General features: G+C 50.9%; 1 protein-coding gene across 3 annotated transcripts; it reads left to right on the top strand.

The window, feature by feature from the left end:
* The first annotated feature begins 5,856 nt into the window (after positions 1 to 5,856).
* On the top strand, positions 5,857 to 12,284 carry PPP1R3B (protein phosphatase 1 regulatory subunit 3B). Of its 3 annotated transcripts, XM_055796899.1 has the most exons (3): positions 5,876 to 5,925; positions 6,479 to 6,797; positions 8,793 to 12,284. In XM_055796899.1, the coding sequence occupies exon 3, from the start codon at positions 8,824 to 8,826 to the stop codon at positions 9,682 to 9,684; it is 861 nt and encodes a 286-aa protein (XP_055652874.1). In that variant the 5' UTR covers positions 5,876 to 5,925; positions 6,479 to 6,797; positions 8,793 to 8,823; the 3' UTR covers positions 9,685 to 12,284. The 3 variants fall into 3 exon arrangements, with proteins under 3 accessions (XP_055652873.1, XP_055652874.1, XP_027635736.1); XM_055796898.1 differs by lacking the exon at positions 6,479 to 6,797 and having other exon boundaries at positions 5,857 to 5,925; XM_027779935.2 differs by lacking the exons at positions 5,876 to 5,925; positions 6,479 to 6,797 and adding an exon at positions 6,805 to 8,368.
* Positions 12,285 to 19,685: the final 7,401 nt, after the last annotated feature.

The raw sequence follows: 19,685 nt of genomic DNA, 5'->3' as shown, positions 1-19,685 counted from the left end.
TCAAGCTTATGGTTAATTGGGTAAATCCTTGAATATCACCAGGGGTTTTTTTCCCCCAAGGATTAAATTAAAACTTCCAGATAAAAAGGCCAGGTTACACTTGAAAAACATTTCAAAGAATGCAAAGGCTGATGATGGGAGCAGCTCCAGCTGACCTCCTTCCTCAGCACACTCTGCTCAGCTCTTGCTTCTACCATTGATACTGCCTTTGGTACCTGCTCAAGAGCTTCAGATCATATTTATCACCGAGAACTACATGCACGCCTCAGTGTGGCTTTTTCTCTTTCAACCTTCATCAGCATACAAGTGACTTTCAGGTGAAGCACAGTCTCTCACACAGAGATAAGCTCTCCAAGTCCCCAGGCCTGGATACATGCAAGTTCCCAAGATATCTGCCCCACCAAATTTGGTGCAGTCTGTGTAGGGCACCAAAGTTAAAATATACGTTGCTTCACTCTGACTTGTGGATCTAGGGCAGATCCAAGTCCAGTCAGTCGGACACTTGTATGGTGTAAACAAGGCAAGCTGTCGATGCAGCTGGACTGATTTGGCCTGCCTGAGGGGAGCTGAGCATCCCTCTGTCTCTGCAATTGCATCAGTCTATTGATGGAAATAGCCCCGATTCCTTTTTATACTCTCACCACTCCAAGCCCGGCCCTTGCTGTTTATCTCCTGCAAGAGCACATGGGGAATCTGGAGGATCTGAGGTTCTAGTCCAGGCTGTACCTTTATACTCTTTTTTTTTCTCTTCATGTAGGATGGCATGTGCTACTTACAGACAATTATTTTTCCTTTTACACATTGTATCTGTACAACCAGATGCTCCTGGGTTCAAGCAAACAGCAGAAGGAACGAAAAGCCACCATATTTCTCTGCATCAACTGAAATGTAACAAAGAAAAGTTTCTGGGAGATCGAGCCAGACATGTCCACAGCGCATGATCGCTGGGGGATGGGACGCTCTCAGGAAAAAATAAAGTAAGGATGGGTACACAGCTGTTGCACTGCTTTGTGCAGTCTTGGAGAAGACAATCAATCTTCTTTCTTTTGCTATGATTTTTCTAGGAATTCAATGATGGGAATGAAATCTGTAGACTTCATGAAGGCAAGGTCTCGGAGCAGTGCTCTGAAGAGAACATCACAGATGTTGAGAAAGCAGGAGGTACTCTTCCTTTCCTTGCAGGGAGTCACCTACTCTTGGGTCCTGATCTTTGGGGTAGAGGTAGCTTTAACCTGGTATCCTGCATATAGTGCCTCACCTTAGCACCGCTATAACATTTTTGACAAGCATGTTGTATGCCTGGACAAGGACTTACCTCTTTGTTGTTCCTGCCTGCCTGCCTGTCATTTGGTTGCTCTACTGTCATTTTGTCTCCTTGTGCTGCCCTCTGGGCTCTTCCTTCGCTGGAAGCCCATTCCCTTTTTCTCTGTGGGTAGCAGCTTTCCTTAAGGCATTTGTTGTAACTTATCTGCATCAATTCTCTCCCCCATAATCTCCCTTTTTTGCAAGGATTTTCATGGTTTCTCTTGCTGGGCATTGTAATTATTAAGAAATTTTATTTTATTATTAAGAATTACTATAGCTTTAAAATACCCGGTCTTTTTCTACAACACACAGCACCAGGGCAGGCTTTGCATCTAGCCCCACACTATCTTTGTGCTGGAAGGGAAGGTGCCATGGTCTTCAGGAGGGCAGAGTACATGTTCCTTGAGGTTTTTGACCACGAGCGCGTACAAGATCCAAAGGGAGCCATGCCAAGGTAAATATCCTACCTCAGGCCAGCAGCCAATGTACTGAAGTAACTCCTCATTTCTGGATAGAACCAGGAGCAGTGAGGCCTCTGCCTTGGAGCATGGCTCCCTGAAGCACGGTCAGGAGCCTTAACTGAGGGTGGGATTTTCTTTGGTGCCGGGGCATGTTGAATGTTCTTTGCTTGATTTCCTGGGATGGCCACAGGAGTTTGAGACATGTGGAATTAGAGAGGGAAATCTCATCATCCGACAAGACTTCTCAACTGTTTTCTTTGGTGGAGTTGTGTTTGCTGTGACCTTTCAGGAGCTGGACAGGGGCCTGGGACCACAAGGTGCTCCCAAGCAACACATCAGGCCTCAGACACAGTTGCAGCTAAGACCAAGTTGATGGTGAAACATAGAACAATAGAAGACATGTTTCCTGCAGATTTCTGTCATGTTGTCCCTCTGTCCCACTTTCTTTACCTCAGCTTTTTCCACCACTCCATGAACAGCCCCATGACACGTACTATAGCTGGCCAAGGGGCTGTCAGTGCTGGCTGGCCACCTGGTGGAGACACTGACTGGCCAGCAGGCCACTGCAGCCAAGCCCAGAATGCTCGCTGGGTCTCTCCCCACCAGCTGTTGATTCTCACAAAACTTAGAAGTGATGTGTTAGCTTCCCACTCCACCATCAAGTGTGGCTGACACCCAGCAGTACATCTGGAGGGGATGGAGGAGGACCGACAGCCAGCCAGCCACCCAGCTCAGCCACGGGTATGTCCTCTCTGGAGGATGGCATGTCATGCTGCCGACGGCCACTGCTCCTGGGACTCTGCACTGGCCTGGCCAACTCTCCCACAGTGCCCCAGTGCTGTCCAAAATTACTCCAAAATTAGTTTCGCTCATAGCATTTTGATATGAGACAACATCTAATTACGATTACTTCAGAGTTACCCTCACAGCCTTATCACAGGCAGGCAGGTGGACTTTAACAAAAGCCCTCCTCCGCTTGGTGCAAGCGTCACGGCCCGGCTGAAAGACAGCAGTTCCTCAGTGCTGCCGATTTGGAAATTGCTGGCAAGCACCAGCACTGCAACAGCAACTGCACTACCACGGTGGCACCATCTGCCTCAGTGGGCTGCCGTGGTGAGCACAAGGAGCGTGGCACCTTTGCTGCCACCCTGAGGACTGCCAGCACCAGGGATGGAGACCTCCCATCAACTGCACTGCCGGGCACCCCCAGCCAGGCTGGGGCCGCAGTTGGGTGCGAAGGTGCAGGGGACTGGAGCCCCTGTGCCCATTGGCAGTAAGAGGGGATGGCAGCTGGGGTAGCAGGGAGAAGAAGGTATCAGGAGTGGGCTGCTGATCTGGGAGAGGGCACGAGGTGTGGGATGGGGTGCCCCATGGTGGCAGCCCCAGCACAGCTCCCTGGGTAGCGCTGTTACATCAGCTGCTCCACCAGTTTACAAGACTCGCCCTTGAACCTTGGCTCTGCAGCCTGCTGCGGTGCAGACAGGTTGCACAACACCCCTGTCCCCACTCCCCTTCCCCGCCGGGGCTGCCCAGTGGCCAGCTGCTGGGAGGCCAAGCTGGCACAGCAGCCTGCCAGTTCCAGACAGGGAGAAGATGCTCCATCCACCCCTGCCTCTAGGAGGGCACCAAGGGAGGTGGCAAGACCAGGAAGGGTACCCAAGGACCTACTCAAGCCTGCTGGTAGAGGTGGTTCTTGAAGGACTGTGGTGGGGGAAGGAGGGCTGCCCCACAGGAGGAACAGAAAAACTCTGCCTCTCCTCCCGCAGCAAGCCAGCAGGGCTGCACCCCAGGGGTGCGGGAGCCACTATGTCCTGTCCCAGGGGCCCTGGACTAAATCCTCCAGCTAAACCAGGAACAACCCCCAGGTGAGACCTGATGGGAGAGCGGGACCCTCGTTCCAGAGATCTCTGTCATAGATGGGACTGGTTCTACAATGCTCCCCCAGGTAGAAACACCTACGGAGCCTCTTCCCCATGCCAGGGAGCAAGCTCTGCCTCATCCCTCAGCAAGGTGGGAGGGGTGGAAAGCTGTGGGGAAATCACAAAGACCACTGTGCAAGGGCCTTGCACAGACCTAAATATAGCCACTATCTCAGCTCCCTGAAGATAACAGCCTGTGTCCACAGCCCAGCACAACACCCTGCCCTGACTTCCACCTACCTTTGCTTCAGGAGCAAACATCAAGTGGCAGTTGTGAAACAGCCTGCCCGGCTCATGGCAAACAGGGCTTGTATCATGGGGCAGAAACGCACCCGAAGCCACTTCACATGCATTCCTTCCCCGGCGCTGGCTGGCCAAAACCCACACAGCTCAAAGGCTAACCAACACCTCCCTCAGCACCTCCATGGTGTTGAGCAGCCAGCAACAGCCAGGAGAAATCTGCGGCAGAGCAGAGTGACAAGTGCCAGTCAGGTTGGGATTTCCCAGGTTTTTGGCTCATCCCATTAAACTCTGGTGAGTTTACTTACACCTGAATCTCTCCAGTGTCCCAAGATCAGCAACGCTGAGCCAGGCTGTGGTGGCCCTGCCAGGAGAAGGGGACACAGCAGTGGAGAGGGCCCATGAGCTGTGACCACCTTACTGGGTCTCTGTGTGTTGCTCCCAGGCTAATCTGAACACGGCTCCTCTCATCCCCGATGTAAACCCCGTCACTCCGTAGAATGTGTTGAAGTCCCACCACACCTCAGCACACGAAATTGTAGTGTAAAGTCTGAAAGACTCCTGCAGTGGGCACATCTTTCAGCTCTCTCTCCCCGACTTTAAATCTTATCACTGCCTTTATCTAAAAAGGGTTTATAAACCAAGAAACAATGTAGACTTTTTCCCTCAACAATGCCCTTTTTCCTTGCAGAGTAATAAGTTTATGAAATGGCAGCTTCTAGCAGGAAGTCTCTGGCTTTAACAATAGCTGTGTGTGTTTCCACAAGTTAATTGAAAACAAATGGTGACACTTCAATCCTGCTTTTATGCTCTGTAAAGGAGGAGAGGGAGTGCAGCATTGCTCACAGTTCCGCAGTTAGAAGCCAGATGTGGCACAAAAAGAGGCAAATACTATTATCCCACTGTTACCATAGGGAGAAAGTGGATGCACCATGCCCACCTCGAAGCAGGCTTTGCTTGCTCATGGACATGGCATTTGTCCCCAGAGCCGCTTCCCTGCCAGGGTGGCTAGCTCCACACACACTTTTTACATCGTTGAGGACATCAGGCTCTGTGCCAAAGCGAACTCAGGAGCACCCCCAGGGAGCAGAGGCAGGAGCTGGCAGCAGGAGGGCAGCTGGGAAGACCCCTTGGCCCAGCTGGCCCTGCAGACCAGTGGGGGTCTATGCCAGGGCATCCATTTGCCTGGCAGGTGTTTTCAGGGGGTCGGAAACACTTCACAGCTCTGTGCATGTTCCCGGGCAGGGACTCCCATGGTGTGGGCCTCTGTGCTGGTTGGGGCCCGCAGGTGATTCTTCCTACTGTCAGTCACCTCTATGAGAAAGTAATTTTTTCTACAACGTTGCCCAAAAAGAGGAGTTTCTGCAGTATCCTCTGGAGGTTTCTACCCAGTGCCACCACAGACCTGTGGCCCCGAGCAGTGGCCGCAAGACGTGGGGTATTGAGTAACCCTCCCCTCAGCACCCAGGCACCCCGGCCCAGCCCAGCAGCGCCCCAAAAAGCCTTTCCTGCCTCGAGAACACGTTCCTGAAGGAACCTGGAGGTTTAGCCCTTCTCTGCCCGTTTGCGACCACCACAGAGCCCCACGCTGCCCTTGCGGGCCGGCAGGGAGGGCACCGCGGCGCAGCAGCCACGCACTGCAGCGGGACAGGGAGGCACTGGGGCATCCAACGCCTGCCACAGAGCTCTGCCTTCTACCAAGACAAGGCAGCCCCGGTCGAGGGAAGAGGAGCCCACCTCGCAAGGCACCTCCACGACGGAGCGGGCCCCTTCGCCCCGAACGCCCAGCGAGCTGCCGCCCCTCCCGCCCCGGCTCCTCAGGAGCCGCCGCGCGCCCCCCGCGGGCTCCCCCCGCCGGCCTATTGGCCGCCCGCCGCGCTGGGAGCGCGCTCATTGGCTGCGGCGTGGGCCGGGCGGGCGGGGCGGGCGGCCTTAAGGCTGCGGGCCCGGCGGGGCCGGGTGAGTTGGGGTGCCGGGGCCGGTCTCATGCAGTGCGCCAGGTATGCTCCCGCCCCGCCGCCGTGCTCCCCGGGTGCCCGCCGTGCCCCCCGGCGCGGGACCGCAGACCCCGCGGGTGCGCGGAAGCTGTACCAGCGCTCCCCGCCGCGGTGCTGCCGCTGGGGAGGGCGGGATCCTCCCGGCTGGGCTCCTGCGGCCCCCCCCGGGGGAGCCGGGCGCGGTGCCCCCCGCCGGGCGTCGCCCTGCTGCGCCCCCCGGAGCGCCGGCGGGGCTGGGCGTGCGGCTTGCCTTTGCTGGGCTCCGCAGGGGGGGCGGGTGGTAGCGGGGTTACGGCCTCGGGGTCCCCCATGCCGGTGGGAGCTGGGCTGTGCCCTGGGAGCGGCCCGAACCGGGGAGGAGAAGGGGGCAGGGAGCCCGAGCGTGCTCCGTCCAGCAGCCTGTCGCCTCCGAAAACTTCGGGCGTAGCAGCTGCCGCACGTCGAGCCCGCTGCAAGAGGGTTACCCAGCCCTGGGAGCAGGATGGAGGCAATCGAAGGGTTTTGTTAAATGTAGGGGTAAATAATTCCTTTCCTCTGACTTGCATCTCCTTCCTAGGAATAAGGGAGGGAGGAGAGAGTGGTGACGTTCCCCTCTGGAGAGGGCCAAGCTGCAGGAAAGTGTCTGGAGGCAGAATCTGCTCTGCTGGCCTTTGGGGGGGCAGGGGGAAGGGCTCAGCCCCTGTACCCACGCAGGGCTGTCAGCCTTGTGCTGCTCGCTTACTGCAGCTCCCTTTCCTGTGTAAGCTCCTGTAATGATTTCCCTGCTCCCACCTTCAAAGCGTCTGAAGTTTAAGATGGCCAACACCAGCCCCAAAAGGCAAACCTTCCTCTGTTGGCTGTGAGTTGGGCATCAGCAGGCTCTCAAGTGCAGAAGGGTATGTCTGGGGTATCAAATCGGCTGAAAATTTGTAAAAGCACAGAGCATGGCCTGATAGTGGGTATGAAAAGCACTTACTATAGTTCTTAGCTTGAAAAAAGCTCCAAGTAATGCAAATCAGGCTGGCTATTTCATGCCTCTTTGTTATAAAAATGTGACTAACCAAGGCCTACTAAGAAACCTGACTTTTCAGCAGTTGTGGGGATTCAGCTGAATAAATTTCCCTGGGAAAAGATGCAATGCAGATAAAACTGGCCCAAGTAAGAGAGAGGTGTTGGAGGCTGCATTAATTTAAAGGAAGAAATGACCTATATAAAGTGTGTGTGAATTAAAAACTTGGCAAAACCAGGTAGAGATGAGCGGAATGGCATTAGTGGACAGGTGGATCTACTGTCTGTCTTGTACAGCTGCCCTTGAGCTGGAAGGAGGCAATGCAGAAGGAGTTGTGTTGGGAAGCAAGCTTTGGCACATGTGCTATCAATAAACAGATGCCCTTGCTGAATGGATGCTGTGGAAGCCTGCTCAGAGCTGTTCTGTTGGTGTTGCAGGGTGGGGAGTTAAAGCACTGAATTGGAGAGCATAGCTCTCGCTTTTTCTTGGCATGGGGGCAGCAATCGAGTACTAGAGCTGGCTGTGCGTGGCTTTGGCAGCTGGAGCTGTGCTGCATCACATGGCCAGTGGCTGCTGCTACTGCTCCTGGCTTGTCCTATTCTGTGTGGTGGGAGCAGCTTTGGAGCCTGGCTTGCAGCCAGATGGGATTTTTATTAAGGTAATACTTTGTGTTTAAGGTCAGCTGCAATGCAGTTGACTTAAGGGGGGATGAGTGTGATAAATCTGTCCAGTGGTTTATCCAGAGCCAGGCCAAAAAGTCTGCCAAAAGCATCTAGCCTAACCTTGGTGTAAGGGCAGGAGCGATAGGTATGATGTTCTGGGAGCTGCCTGGCTGCGGAGGCAACTCCAGGGCTACATCTGGCAAGGTGCTGGGTGGGAGCTTCCCTAGAGTGGGTGCACAGAGACGGACAGTGTTACATCCCTGGAGAACAGGCTGGGCACTGGAGGAGGGGAGCCCGTGGTAGAGGGGCACACAAGTCCTTGCCCCAAAAGGCACAGGCTGTTTCCAAAGGCTCTGTCAGCCTTGAGTAGGTGGGTTGTGTTTGGCAGAGCCCTGTGGCTATGTAGGTGTTTCCGAGGGGCTCGGTGCTAGCATGATGGAGGCTTGATGTGTGAGCTCTGTGCTGGAGGTAAAACTTTCTGGGCCATCTGAGCTGACGTCTGTTTTAAAGTGCAGTAGGGGAAAGGGGTTCCTCTCGGTGCAGAGCAATGTCAGCTGAGTCTCTACCCTGCTGCTGTACCAGACTGTTGCTATCCTTACAATGCCACTTGCAGGTATTTCAGATGGAGCAGTTAAGGGAGGCAGTGATGAGCGATACCTGTAGCTCAACCAAACGAGGCTTTTTAGCCTCTAAAAATACCAGACCTTTGGGGTTTTATGAAAGGTGAGGTCAGTTGCATACAGCAGCTTGTGACAAACTGAGTTCCTGCTCCTACAAAAGCATCCGATGCTCTGAGGTGAGTGCAGCAGGAATACTGCTTTATGTAGCATTGACATTTGATAATCTCTGGGTTTTGTTGACACCAGCAGGATTGAGCCATGGGCTTTGCTTTGGGCCAGAAATGCTCTGGAGCCTGCTGTTGCTAGCCTAGTAGGGCAGTGCTTGTGTGTGTTTTCAGATGGTGGCTCTGTCCCTGTAGCAATTTTAAGACCTCTTGTTCAAGAGCACAACAGGTTCTGGTCCTGTCACATCTGATGTAGCAAGTTTCTCACCACGTCTGTAAATCGCACCATGCAAGTACCTGCCTTTAAGCTTGAGGGACTTGTGGGGTTGGTGGAAGCAAGTTTCTTTGGGATGGCTGAGAAGTGGTGTAGTAATTGTCTGATAAAATTCATATTTAAATGCTTTTCTAATATCAACTGACCTTTCTTATCTTCTAGAGTACTAGACTATTTTCCTCACAAACAAGCAATGGCTGTGGATGTAGCAATGCAGTTATACCTGTGCTCCTCACCCCTGCGAAGAGAGAAGTGTGCCTGCAAAATTGCTCCAAAGCCAAGCAAGCCACTGCGGCCCTGCATCCAGCTGAGTAGCAAGACTACGCTGAATGGACCAGAAGAGGCAGCAAACACCTTCACACACAACAAAGTGAAGAAGAGGGTGTCCTTTGCAGATAGCAGAGGCTTTGCTCTGACAATGGTGAAGGTGTTCTCGGAGTTTGATGACCCGCTAGATATTCCTTTCAACATCACTGAGCTGATAGACAACATCGTGGGTCTGACAACAGTGGAGAGGGACAGCTTTGTCCTGGATTTTGTTCAGCCCTCTGTGGACTACCTGGACTTCAGAAACCGCCTCCAGGCAGACTGCGTCTGCCTCGAAAACTGTATGCTGAAGGAGCGATCCATTGTGGGAACAGTGAAGGTGAAGAACCTTGCTTTTGAAAAGACTGTGAAGATCAGGATGACGTTTGACACCTGGAAAAACTTTGTGGATCACCCATGCCAGTATGTCAAGGATACGTATGGAGGGTCAGATCGGGACACATTTTCCTTTGACATCAGCTTGCCTGAGGGAATTCAATCCCATGAAAGAGTAGAGTTTGCCATCTCCTTTGAGTGCAATGGAAAGGTGTACTGGGACAGCAACAGGGGCACAAATTACAGGATTGTACGTTCAGAACTGAAATCTGCCCAGGAAGCTGTCAGCCCCCCACAGGGCCCTGACTTTGGCAGTGCTTTTGACCAGTTTGGGAGCCCTCGATGCTCCTACGGCCTCATTCCTGAGTGGCCCAGCTATTCTGGCTACGAGAAGCTAGGGCCTTACTATTGACCCAAGGACAAAGTCCTGATTGACTGTTGCTGGCGCGTCAGCAGGCCTGAAAGCCGGTCTGAAGGTGGAGTGTATGGAAAGGTGGAAGAAGTATGGCTCCACGTAGCTTTGCATAAGCCTCACAGCAAAACCAGATGTGCAGTGCTCTGCTGGCAGTGGGCTTGTAGTCAGGGAAGCGTCCCTGGCAAAACGGGCTGCCTTTCCTGCCCCAGCTCAGATAACTGGCTCTCTGGATGCTCAGAGGACCAGGAGCTGTTGCTCATGCATCTCCTCAGTGCTGCTACTCCTTCCTCTTCTATAAAGCTGCTAGTCTCCAGGGGAACACTACAGTGCTTATATCGTCTGTTGAAGCTGCGTAGTGGTGGCTGGTTTGTATTGCTTGCCTAGTGTTAAAAGGCTTTTTCAGAATGTTCTAGTATTATATTTAGTGGGCTGTCCTTACAAAGCTGGCCCATGCCTGTCTGGTAATAGTAGGGGGCTTGTGGGGAACGGGGTCCTCTCCTTGCACGCATCCTTGTAGTGTGAGGCCCTTCCTGCTGGAGGCAGAAAGGGTGTTTTGGAGACAAAGAATGCGACTGTGATGACAGGAAATATGGCCCTGCAGCCTGCCATATTAGGAGACGTGTGCCTGTGCAAGAGGATCTGATCTGCTTAGTCACCAGTTGTTTTATCAGCTGATCTTAAAAAAACTCTCATTATATCCTTGGTGTTACCAAAAATAGAGATTAGCTGTAGCTGTGTGGTGTTTGTAACACAGCCATGGGTCAACAGCCTTGACTGCCTTCTTCAGAACCTTCCTGTTTCTTTAATCACAAGTGATGGGTGATGCTTTTTTCCCCTTAATGGACATTTGAAGTCAGCTGTTGGCCGTGCTGGGCCCTGAAAATGCAGTTCTTCCTCCTATGGACTGTAAACCAGGGTTTTGTCCAGCTGGGGCCTAGAGTCCTGTGCAGGAGGCTGTGCTCAGGTGTTACAGGAGCTAAATACAAATGGACCGCATGGCTGCTCTGTGCTGTGTCTGTTACAAGAAGGTGACTGTTGTGTACCTGCTGCAGTGGAAGTGCCTTGACTGAGGAAGGGGTGTTAACATGCAATCCCAGCAATGCTTTGGGATAAACAGGCTTTGGAAATAACATTGCTTTTAAAAAAGATCTCCTAATGGTTTGTTACTGGGTGCCCTGGACTGCTTGGCAGCTAATGGCATGGCAGTCCTCACCTGTGAGGATGCTGTGGCTGTACTGGATGAACATCAATGTGCTGGGCCTGCCTCACTGTTGTGGCAGTAGCTGCCATCTCAACCTGTAAATGCCCGAACTTTGCATCTCTGTGTCCATAAGAAGCGGCTCACTCCACCTGTGCAAAGAACTAGCCATAAGAAGTGTGAGATGGGTCATCCTGACACCTGGATGTGAAACAAATCATAGATGTGAAGCATCCCCATCTTCAAAGAGGCAGCTTGTCTTCTAGGCCTGAGGTGAGGTGGCCAGCTTGTGCAGTGCCGAACAGCCTCACAAAGCTGCTTGGGTGCCAGCTGAGCAGAGTAACTTACTCCCTTGGCTCAAAGGGAGAGTGCTGAATAGTTTGTAGAAATAGAAGTCAAGGGAATCTTACTTTTTTCTAGTGCATAAGCTTTATATAATTTTTTGTGCATTGATAATGGCCTTTGGATGGGCTGGAGAGAAGCAATGGGCTAGCCTACCTAACTTCTTAAACTTAGCTTTTAATTCTGGAGACTACTGTATAAAATACTTAAAAACTATTTTACCCGAACTTAGAAAGGATACTGTGATCACTGTTGGATGCTGAAAGGAGCAAGAGCTTCCAGAGAGAATAGCTTCCCTTCAACTGCTCCTTTTCCAAAAACCTAACACCAATGCATGTCATAACTGTGCTTGATCACTTAGTCAAGGTGGTAAATCTGCTTGCTAGTCCAGAGCTCACCACGCTTGGTTCCTCTGTTCAAACAGCTTCCTGAATCAGCCCTTATAACCTGCATCTGGTCACTCTTGAAGGGACTGTTGCCTAGCTTGGCTTAAACCTGGTTTTAAACTTTAAGCAAGCTTGAGTGACACTTTTTTTTTAAGAAGTTTATGGTGTTAATACTGTAAGATACTGACTGTAGAGAAGTCATGTTCTCCTAGCATGTTCTCAAGCCTATGGAGAGTTGTTTGTGAGCTGAATCAAGGCATGTATGTCTGGGGTACTGTGGATGGTGGTATCTCCTTATGGAGCCTGTTTGGTTTTAGGTTGTGGATGGGGTGTGTTTAGGAAGGAACGTGGAAGATTAGCTAGAGCAATGCCATAAGTAAAAGCTAGGATGGGAACTGACTATTTGACCAATAGCGGTTTAAAAATACTACTTGTGGCCTTTCCCTTTTTCCCTTTTCCATTGCTAATGTGAACATAGAAGCGAGGGGTTGCTTTCCTTGCTCTATGCCTGGAAGTGCCTTGTGGGGTGTTTTGCATGTTTGTTTTTTAAAAGATATTTTTGTACACAATATTCAAGTGGAAAATGCACTTTATAATTGCTGTGTAATGACTTTTAAAACTATGGTTCTGTTTTTATCTGATTGTTAAAATAAAGGTGGAACAAAATGTTGGCTGTGTATCTTGGAGTCATCTTATTTAAACACCCATGGGGCTGGGGAGGTGATTTAGACATGGGATCGGTTTCCTGCAAGTGGCTGTTAGCAGGGAGGAGCACACATCTGTGGTGGAATCTGCTGCTTGAAACGGGAAATTTCAGCCTATTCCTGCTGCCTTTCTGTGAACAGATGCTTCCAGAGCCTCTGCATGGTGGGAAGGAGAGGAGCCAGGCTCATGTCTCTGTGCTTTTAGGTTTCTCCACTAACCACTGTGTTCCTGAGCTACTCTTCACTCTTCTCCTGCTTGCAGTGCCAGGAACAGCCTTTTCAGGTTTTTCTGCATTTGTTTCAGGTCAGTCTCAGTTCTCCCCCTGCACCTGGCTTGATCTGGAATCAATGCTTTCTCGCTGCCTGGGTGCTGGGATGTGGTAGATGCTAGGAGTGGTGATGCAGTAAAAGGGTCAGGCTCTTTTCTAATACCAGGATCAAGTGAATGTTAGACCCTGCTTTACCTCACACTGCTTGTTCCTGTTGTCACTGCACTAAAAAGCACTTGCAGGAAACATGCCCCTTTGCAGAAGGGGAACAACTCTGGTGTAAATGCCAGCAAGGGCCAGTTACAGGATTTGACCTGGCTTTGACCGCAAAGACCAGGACTTGGTGATGGCCTGAAGGTGTTGTATTTCTAACAATCAGCTACTGAGCTGGGTGGGTTTTGCCACTTACAGATAAGGTAAGAAGGGAAGCTGGGAAGAGGGCGGGGGAAATGCTCAAGACTGTCTTTGAAGATGGTCTTTGTGTGGGCTGGCCTGAGGGGCTATGCAGGCAGTACTTCCCATGCTGCTACAAAGCCTTGCAGAGAGTGAGCTTGGCCTTTGCTTTATAAAGAAATGAAACTGAGCACCTTCTGACTGTGGCTATTTCTGAGTCTCTCGCTTTCATAAGATGAACTCTTTCCAGGGTGTCTTGCTTTCAGCAGCAGCTGGGTAAGGTAGTATGGGATCTGCATGCACCTGGGAAAAGGGTATTGCATGGTGGTTCTTGCTGGCCTGTGATGTTTTCCTCCCCTGTGGCTCGGGGGAGCCTGCGTTGGTTGTCACCCACTGCTGTTTCTGCACAGAGGCCCTTCTGGTGGTGTCTTTGCTGTGGGATTCTTCAAGGGGTGGCAGATTGGCCTAGAGGTGGAAGTTATATGTGTGTGATTTTTCACATGCAGGTGGGTAAGGGAAACCCTGCCTGTAATCCCTTGCCTGACAGCAGTTATGCTGTAACTAGTAGCATGAGGCAAAGGGCTTCACTTTCTTGGCAACCATCTACCACTCCCTTTTCTCCCCAGGTTCTTTGTCATTTCTACATCTAACCAACTGCTGTTGAGCACTATTAAAAATGCTTCAGGTTTATTATCTTTTTTTACTACTGTTCTTCTTTTAATCAAACACGCAACACAGGTCTCTTAAAAAAAAAGAAAAAAGCCATCTGATTATTGTTCTGGTTTGGGGTGAGTGGGGAAAATAACTATCTTTAAAAGCTATTTGTGCCCCAGCACATCCTCAGATGACTTTGGTGGCTTGGCCTGGGCTGCTTTCACATTTGAACACTGGCCCAAGCTCATGAGTGAGACAGCTGCAGTCAGACATTTACTGTAACAGTTTTGTGGCTGAAAACCTTGTGTGACGACAGCTTCTGTTTGAGAGATAAGGAAGTCCAAGCAAAGCCTGTTCGCATCCAGGGCAGCCAAGGAGACGTGCAAGCATTAGAAGGGCTAAGAGAGTTCTTGGGTTTCTCCTAATGCCCTGGTGTTACTTGCTAGAGCATGCAGGCAGTGCAATTTTTGCATTTATAAAGCCCTTGGTGGCAGATATGAGCACGTGCTGTTCAGTATACAAAGATTTCTTAGAGTGCTCCTGGCATCCCCTCCCAGCCTTTGCTCTGAGGTTCCCAAACCTCTGTATCCTGAGGGTTTTTGGTGCCACCTCTTGGCAGAGATAATTAAGCTGGGATGTCATATTGATCTGTTGCCGAGGTTATTTGGAGGTTCAAGTTTCCTAAGTCTGTGCTCCACGGACAGCTCTGTAAAGGGGAGGGCGGCCAGCGTTCCCCTGGTCCATCCATCCCCAACTCCTTTTGCCAAGCACAATCTCCCGCTGGCCCAGGGGTGGTATCCTACAGGGGAGCAGCTCTGCTGAACCACTGCCACCATGGCAGCCTCATCTAGAGCACACTGGATTGCAAGTCCTGGATGCTGTGACAACGGCAGGATGTGGGCTCCCTGCACCCACATCCTGGCAGAACAGGGTCAAAAATATTCATGAAGTTTGCTAAAAGTAGATCTAAGTGCCCCAGGAAGAGCACCGGTGAGCGTTTGCAGCTCTCCTCCCATTCTCATGCTTGCTAAGAGGGTTCTTGTTAGGGAATATGGGCAGCCGGAGTTGTTCCCAGCCTTGTCCAGCTTCCAGAGCAGGGCTGGTGACACGCTGAAAAAGTTCATTCTGAGGCTGCTCGTGTATTGAAGAAGATCCTAGAGTTTGGGTTTCAACACTTAATCAGAAAGTGAGGCTCAGTTTCTAACCGAGCACCAGACAGCAGTGTGAGCAGAGCTACAATTGAGCCACGAGCCTGAACGCGGGGAGTTGATGACCAAAAATGTGGGAAATCCAAGAGAAGCTGACTGCTTTCAAGCCCCACAGGGATGGTTCAGCCTACCATCTGTCTCTGTACAGGTGCTGTATGAGCACCTCACATCCTTGCTTTAGATATTTGCCAGGCCAGACTGAGCATGGGGGATGCTCCGGTGAAAAACTGCCTGCAAGCAGGATATGATACAGAGGGTGGGAAAAATCTCTCTGCCAAACCATGGGAGTGTAAATCCAGCTAGTGCTTTGCTGCTGGAGCAAATTTATCTCTGGTGTTAAATGTAGTTCTTACAGGCACTCAAAGTGGAGAATGACCTGTGGAAGATGTGTTTGCCTGGCTAACGGGGGGCAGCAGGAGCGTAAGCAGGGGGAAGACGGAGTGCATCGTTTCCTAACCACAGTGTTTCTTCTTTGGTTTCCCCTCCACAAATGAGCCTCATTGAGAGACTGGGTCTTTGGGGGTGTGTCTCTTGTCTGCAAGCAGTGCTTGCTTTTTGTCACGTACCATGGGGCTTCCTCTTGCTCTGTAGTACCTCCCTCGGGCTCTACAGCAGGGCATTGCCCTTTTCTCCTCTCTCTTACACACCATGACGCTGTTTCCATGGCTGCCAGCGTAACCATCACGAAGTCAAGTGTGAACTTGGTTTCACAATGCCTTCCGCAAGCTTGCATGTGGTCTAGGGGCAGGAAGGGCACTTGTGTGTGGTGGGAGGGGGCTGCGCTAAGGACGCAGCTCTCAGCAGCACTGAGGGCACCCTGCGCCCCTGGGAACAGCACAGAGCTTTGCCATAAAGCCAGCAGCATGGGGCTGGGTTGCGATGCTCCCAAACTCCCCTAGTATTTCCACAGACTTGCTCCTACTGGGCAGTTTGTCTGGCTCTAAACTATTGCAATAAAACATATTTACGTCCTTGTCTCTTTTTGATGGAACTAGGCTTTAAACCAGCTGCTCTGGCTCAGCAAGGTTCTGCCATGCTGCAGCCAGAGAAGCTGCCCAGCCTGTCTTTATCCTCCCCCTTGGAGGGGTTCTGCGCCAGACAGTTAGCTGTCCTTAAAGACTTGCTATTGACATTTACACAAGGCTTAAAAAAGAAAAAGGGTGCCTTTGTTGAAAAATAATTGCAGCTGGCATGTTCCTTTGGTACATATAAGTCAGAGCAGTCACCACGTTAAGTACTTTGGCTCCTGGAACAGGGATACAGGCAAGCTCTTTCAGCCAATGCATTAGTCACAGATCTCCTCTGCTCCAATGCAGCCATGTAGTCTTGGGGGGAGGGAAGGCTCAAACTTCATAACTAGGAGAAGTTTCCCCAAAAGAGCATAAGAAGAGGGTGAAACATTCAGGATATCTCCATAAATGCTTTTATAGCTTCCAGCTATTTCTGGTGTGGGAGTCTTCTTGAGACCATGGTGATGCCTGTCTTTATATTTAATGAATCCTAGACAGGTTCAAGTGGGAAGAGATCTCTAGATGTCTGCTCCAAGCAGGACCACTCTCACACCTAGCTGAGGTCACTCAAGGCCTCATCCATGTGGATGCTGATAACCTCAAGTACGAAGACGCCACCACATCTCTGTACCCTAGGGCTGCACTGCTCTCCTAGGGAAAAGGCACAGTCTTCAGGAATCAAAGAAGCTCTAAGCAATGTTGCAGTCTTGCTGAAACACCCTGTTTGTTCCAGCTCCTGGCCAGATTTAGGACATATGGATGTGAGGGGACAAGGTAAGTGGCCGCAGGACAAAAGTATTTCAGGGCTGGCAAGTCCTAACCAATGTGTAGTTTGGGGCAAAGGAGCAACTGCTGTTTGCATGCAGCAAGATACTTGCCATCCACCAAGATGTACATCCTGCAGTAAAGTGTAGAGCCATATTCCCAATACAATTGTTGGAAAACCCTGCTGCCAAGAGTTGAAGACCTAAATTGACCTACAGCCCACCTTTCAATGATACCAATCAAGGTCAGTCTCAGTAAACCAGACCTGTTTCCTTCCCAGTACTCAATATTCAGCAGTAGGGAACTCACGATCTCCTGCACCTGCTTTCCATCTTTATGGCCCCTGCCAGAACAAAACTGGAGCTTTATCAGGAGTGTAATTCCTCAGTGTTTGTGTGGTGACACTCAGGACTGTGGAGACAGGCTTTTATAGGAAGAAATATAATGGCCCTCTTCAGCTCAACTCAGGGTTTTACGACCATTCCGTTTTCACACAGTGTTCCCCTGGACACCTGGCAGGTGTTGCGTCTCCTGCATTTCCCTACTTGCTGTGATTTCTTTGATCTAGGTAGCCATCAGAAATCCAGAGTGTTTCCTTGTCTATCAGCTCAGCTGACTGTGTCCTTGATGGCATTGCAAGCCAGGGTTCAGGGGAGCTATATGTGTTGTGGTGACAAAGATTTTCCACCTCTCGCTCGACAGCACACGTGGTCACTAGGATAAGGGATGCTGGAACAGGTCTCCCTCTTGGGCTGAGGACTGTCACAGCCCAGCTTTACTTTCTCCAAGAAGCTGTCTCCAAGCAGATCAACTCATAATAGGAGGCAAACTACAAAAAAATAAATCTATCGAACCCTCCACTCCTCCACGGTGTCTTCTGCAGGAGAACTTCACTTCAGAGACCAGAACAATTATCAGTTGAATGCTTTATAGCCATGCAAGCAATTATAGCAGACACGCACTAACTTTTAAGTTGGTGTTCAATAAAATTTCTTAGACAACCAATGAATCTACGCACAAATCTTGCAGTGCTTGTAAATGCCCTGCAATAACAGCCCAGTGCTGGTAAACAGTGAGCCGTAAAGCCAGCGGGGATGCACTCCCTGGGGGTTAATAGCAGGATGACTGAGCATTTTACTCAGTTTTCCCTTTTTTAGTTTTGGTCTTACTGCGACGAAACATGGCTTTTGTTCAGGCAAGCTGTCTTGTGACTATTATTTCTGCTAATAGGTATCCTATTTTAGTCTAAAATCGTGTATTTATTAACAGTTCAGTACAAAAAGCTTTTGTCATTACTTATCTGCAGCAAACTGGATTTAGTGTTTAACCACTTAGCTCAACAAACACAGGCACTGCACACATGACGCTGTGGCCCACGCTGAGACCTGGGAAACCCATGGCAGCCTCAGGCTGCTTAGGACCTTCAGAAGCCAGGGCTATCTTTAGAGCTGGGCACCACGTGAGATGGCTCCAGCTGGCAACTCAGGTTCCCTTGGAGAAGCTGGGAAGGAAAGCAGAGTTATCCACCTCCGAAATCAGAGCAATATATGCTAGCAAGGAAAGAAGGTCTCCGAGGGCCTTGTCTTGGCCACAGTAATGCCTGTAGGATGCAGCTGTCCCCTGGGGCACCAGGAGCTTGCATTGGCAATCCTTCTCTGGCACACTGGCAACATGGAGCAGCTCAGCTGTACTGGGACAAGTCCATGCTTGGCCTTAAGGTGACTGGATGGGGAAGCAGAACACTGCCCACTTCAGCTACCTTTGTTGCTTGCCTGTCCTCTCCTCTTCCTGGAGCAATTTCTCAGGTTGGGGGACAGGAGCCTGGTGGTCAGTTCCTTTGGCACCTGTTGGCCCACATGGCCGTAGGGCACAGAGGTGCCCTGGCAGGGGACAGGGGACAGCCCATACCCCCGTCCTCACCACTTGCTGTCAGCTTCCTTGCTGAGGACACCAGAGCCCATGCTTATCATGCGGAAGTCACACAGGGAAGGCACAGGAATTCACACCGATGACCAGTGAGTGAGCTTATATTAAAACCAGGGTGCTCTTTTAAGGCTGTGGGGGCAACCAGCTCGTTACATGAGACCTATGTAACTTGCTCCCGTGCTACCTGCCAGCAGCTACCATATAAGAGTGGTCCCCCAAGCCTGCCTGTCCCCTTCCATGCCAGATCAGGTCTCAGGTAATGCGGGAGCAACACTGCCTGTTCCTCTCCAAGAATGTCCCCTGTCCCCAAAGCAGAGCATTGACCCGGCTCCCAAAAGCCAGGCAGAACCAGACAGGCAGAAAGCAGTGCTGAAGTTACTCTCAGGCTGGTGTGCTTCATGTTGTGCACATCCTCCCTAGCAGGTCTTGTGCTGTTCCCCAGGCTGACTCCATGCTGTGTGGTAGAGCCAACCCTTCACCTTCCTGCAGCCTGGATTATTCACCTGCGGATGTCTACCAGATAGGGCATTACTTCTGAGTGCTTGTTGCAATTTGTCTTACTGCTGTGTTGCTGTCTTGTAGGATGTGTCTCAGAAAGCATGATGAATCCAGCGGGGTCCTTTCAGCAGAAGCTGTAATTCTCATATGGTCCCCCTGGTCCAGCAGCAGCACCAGCTACAATTGTCAAAACAGTCCTTCTTATCAAGACAGCTTGCTAGACTGACTCATGGGTGCCAAGCCAGAGGCTGCATCAACCAACCTCCAAATAACCATATAACCCCCCACCCAAGCAAAACAATGGGATGTGGGAAGCCATGGCTTCAGGGCATCGCAATGAAGCTCAACACCCAGGGATGGCAAGCATCTTCCCCCACCACGGGTAGGAAAAGCAAGGGAGAAAGAAAACCTCAGCTCAGCTTTCTAATTAACAGAATGAGAGATATGCCAAAGTCTGGCAAAAGTGCCCATCTGGCAGGACCCTGCAGCTCCACCCTCAGGGAATTTGCATTTCTGACATTCAGTCTGCCTGTTTGAAAGAATACATTTCCAGCATCAGCTGCATACAGAGACTGGTAAGCCAGCTCTGTACAGCTTCATCTAAATAAAGTTCCACCCAGCTCTAGCTGCCGCCAGACAAAAGCA

The sequence above is a fragment of the Falco peregrinus genome, chromosome 2, assembly GCF_023634155.1.
Source record: "Falco peregrinus isolate bFalPer1 chromosome 2, bFalPer1.pri, whole genome shotgun sequence".
NCBI classification, from domain to species: domain Eukaryota; kingdom Metazoa; phylum Chordata; class Aves; order Falconiformes; family Falconidae; genus Falco; species Falco peregrinus.
This window is presented reverse-complemented; position numbering and strand designations above follow the sequence as displayed.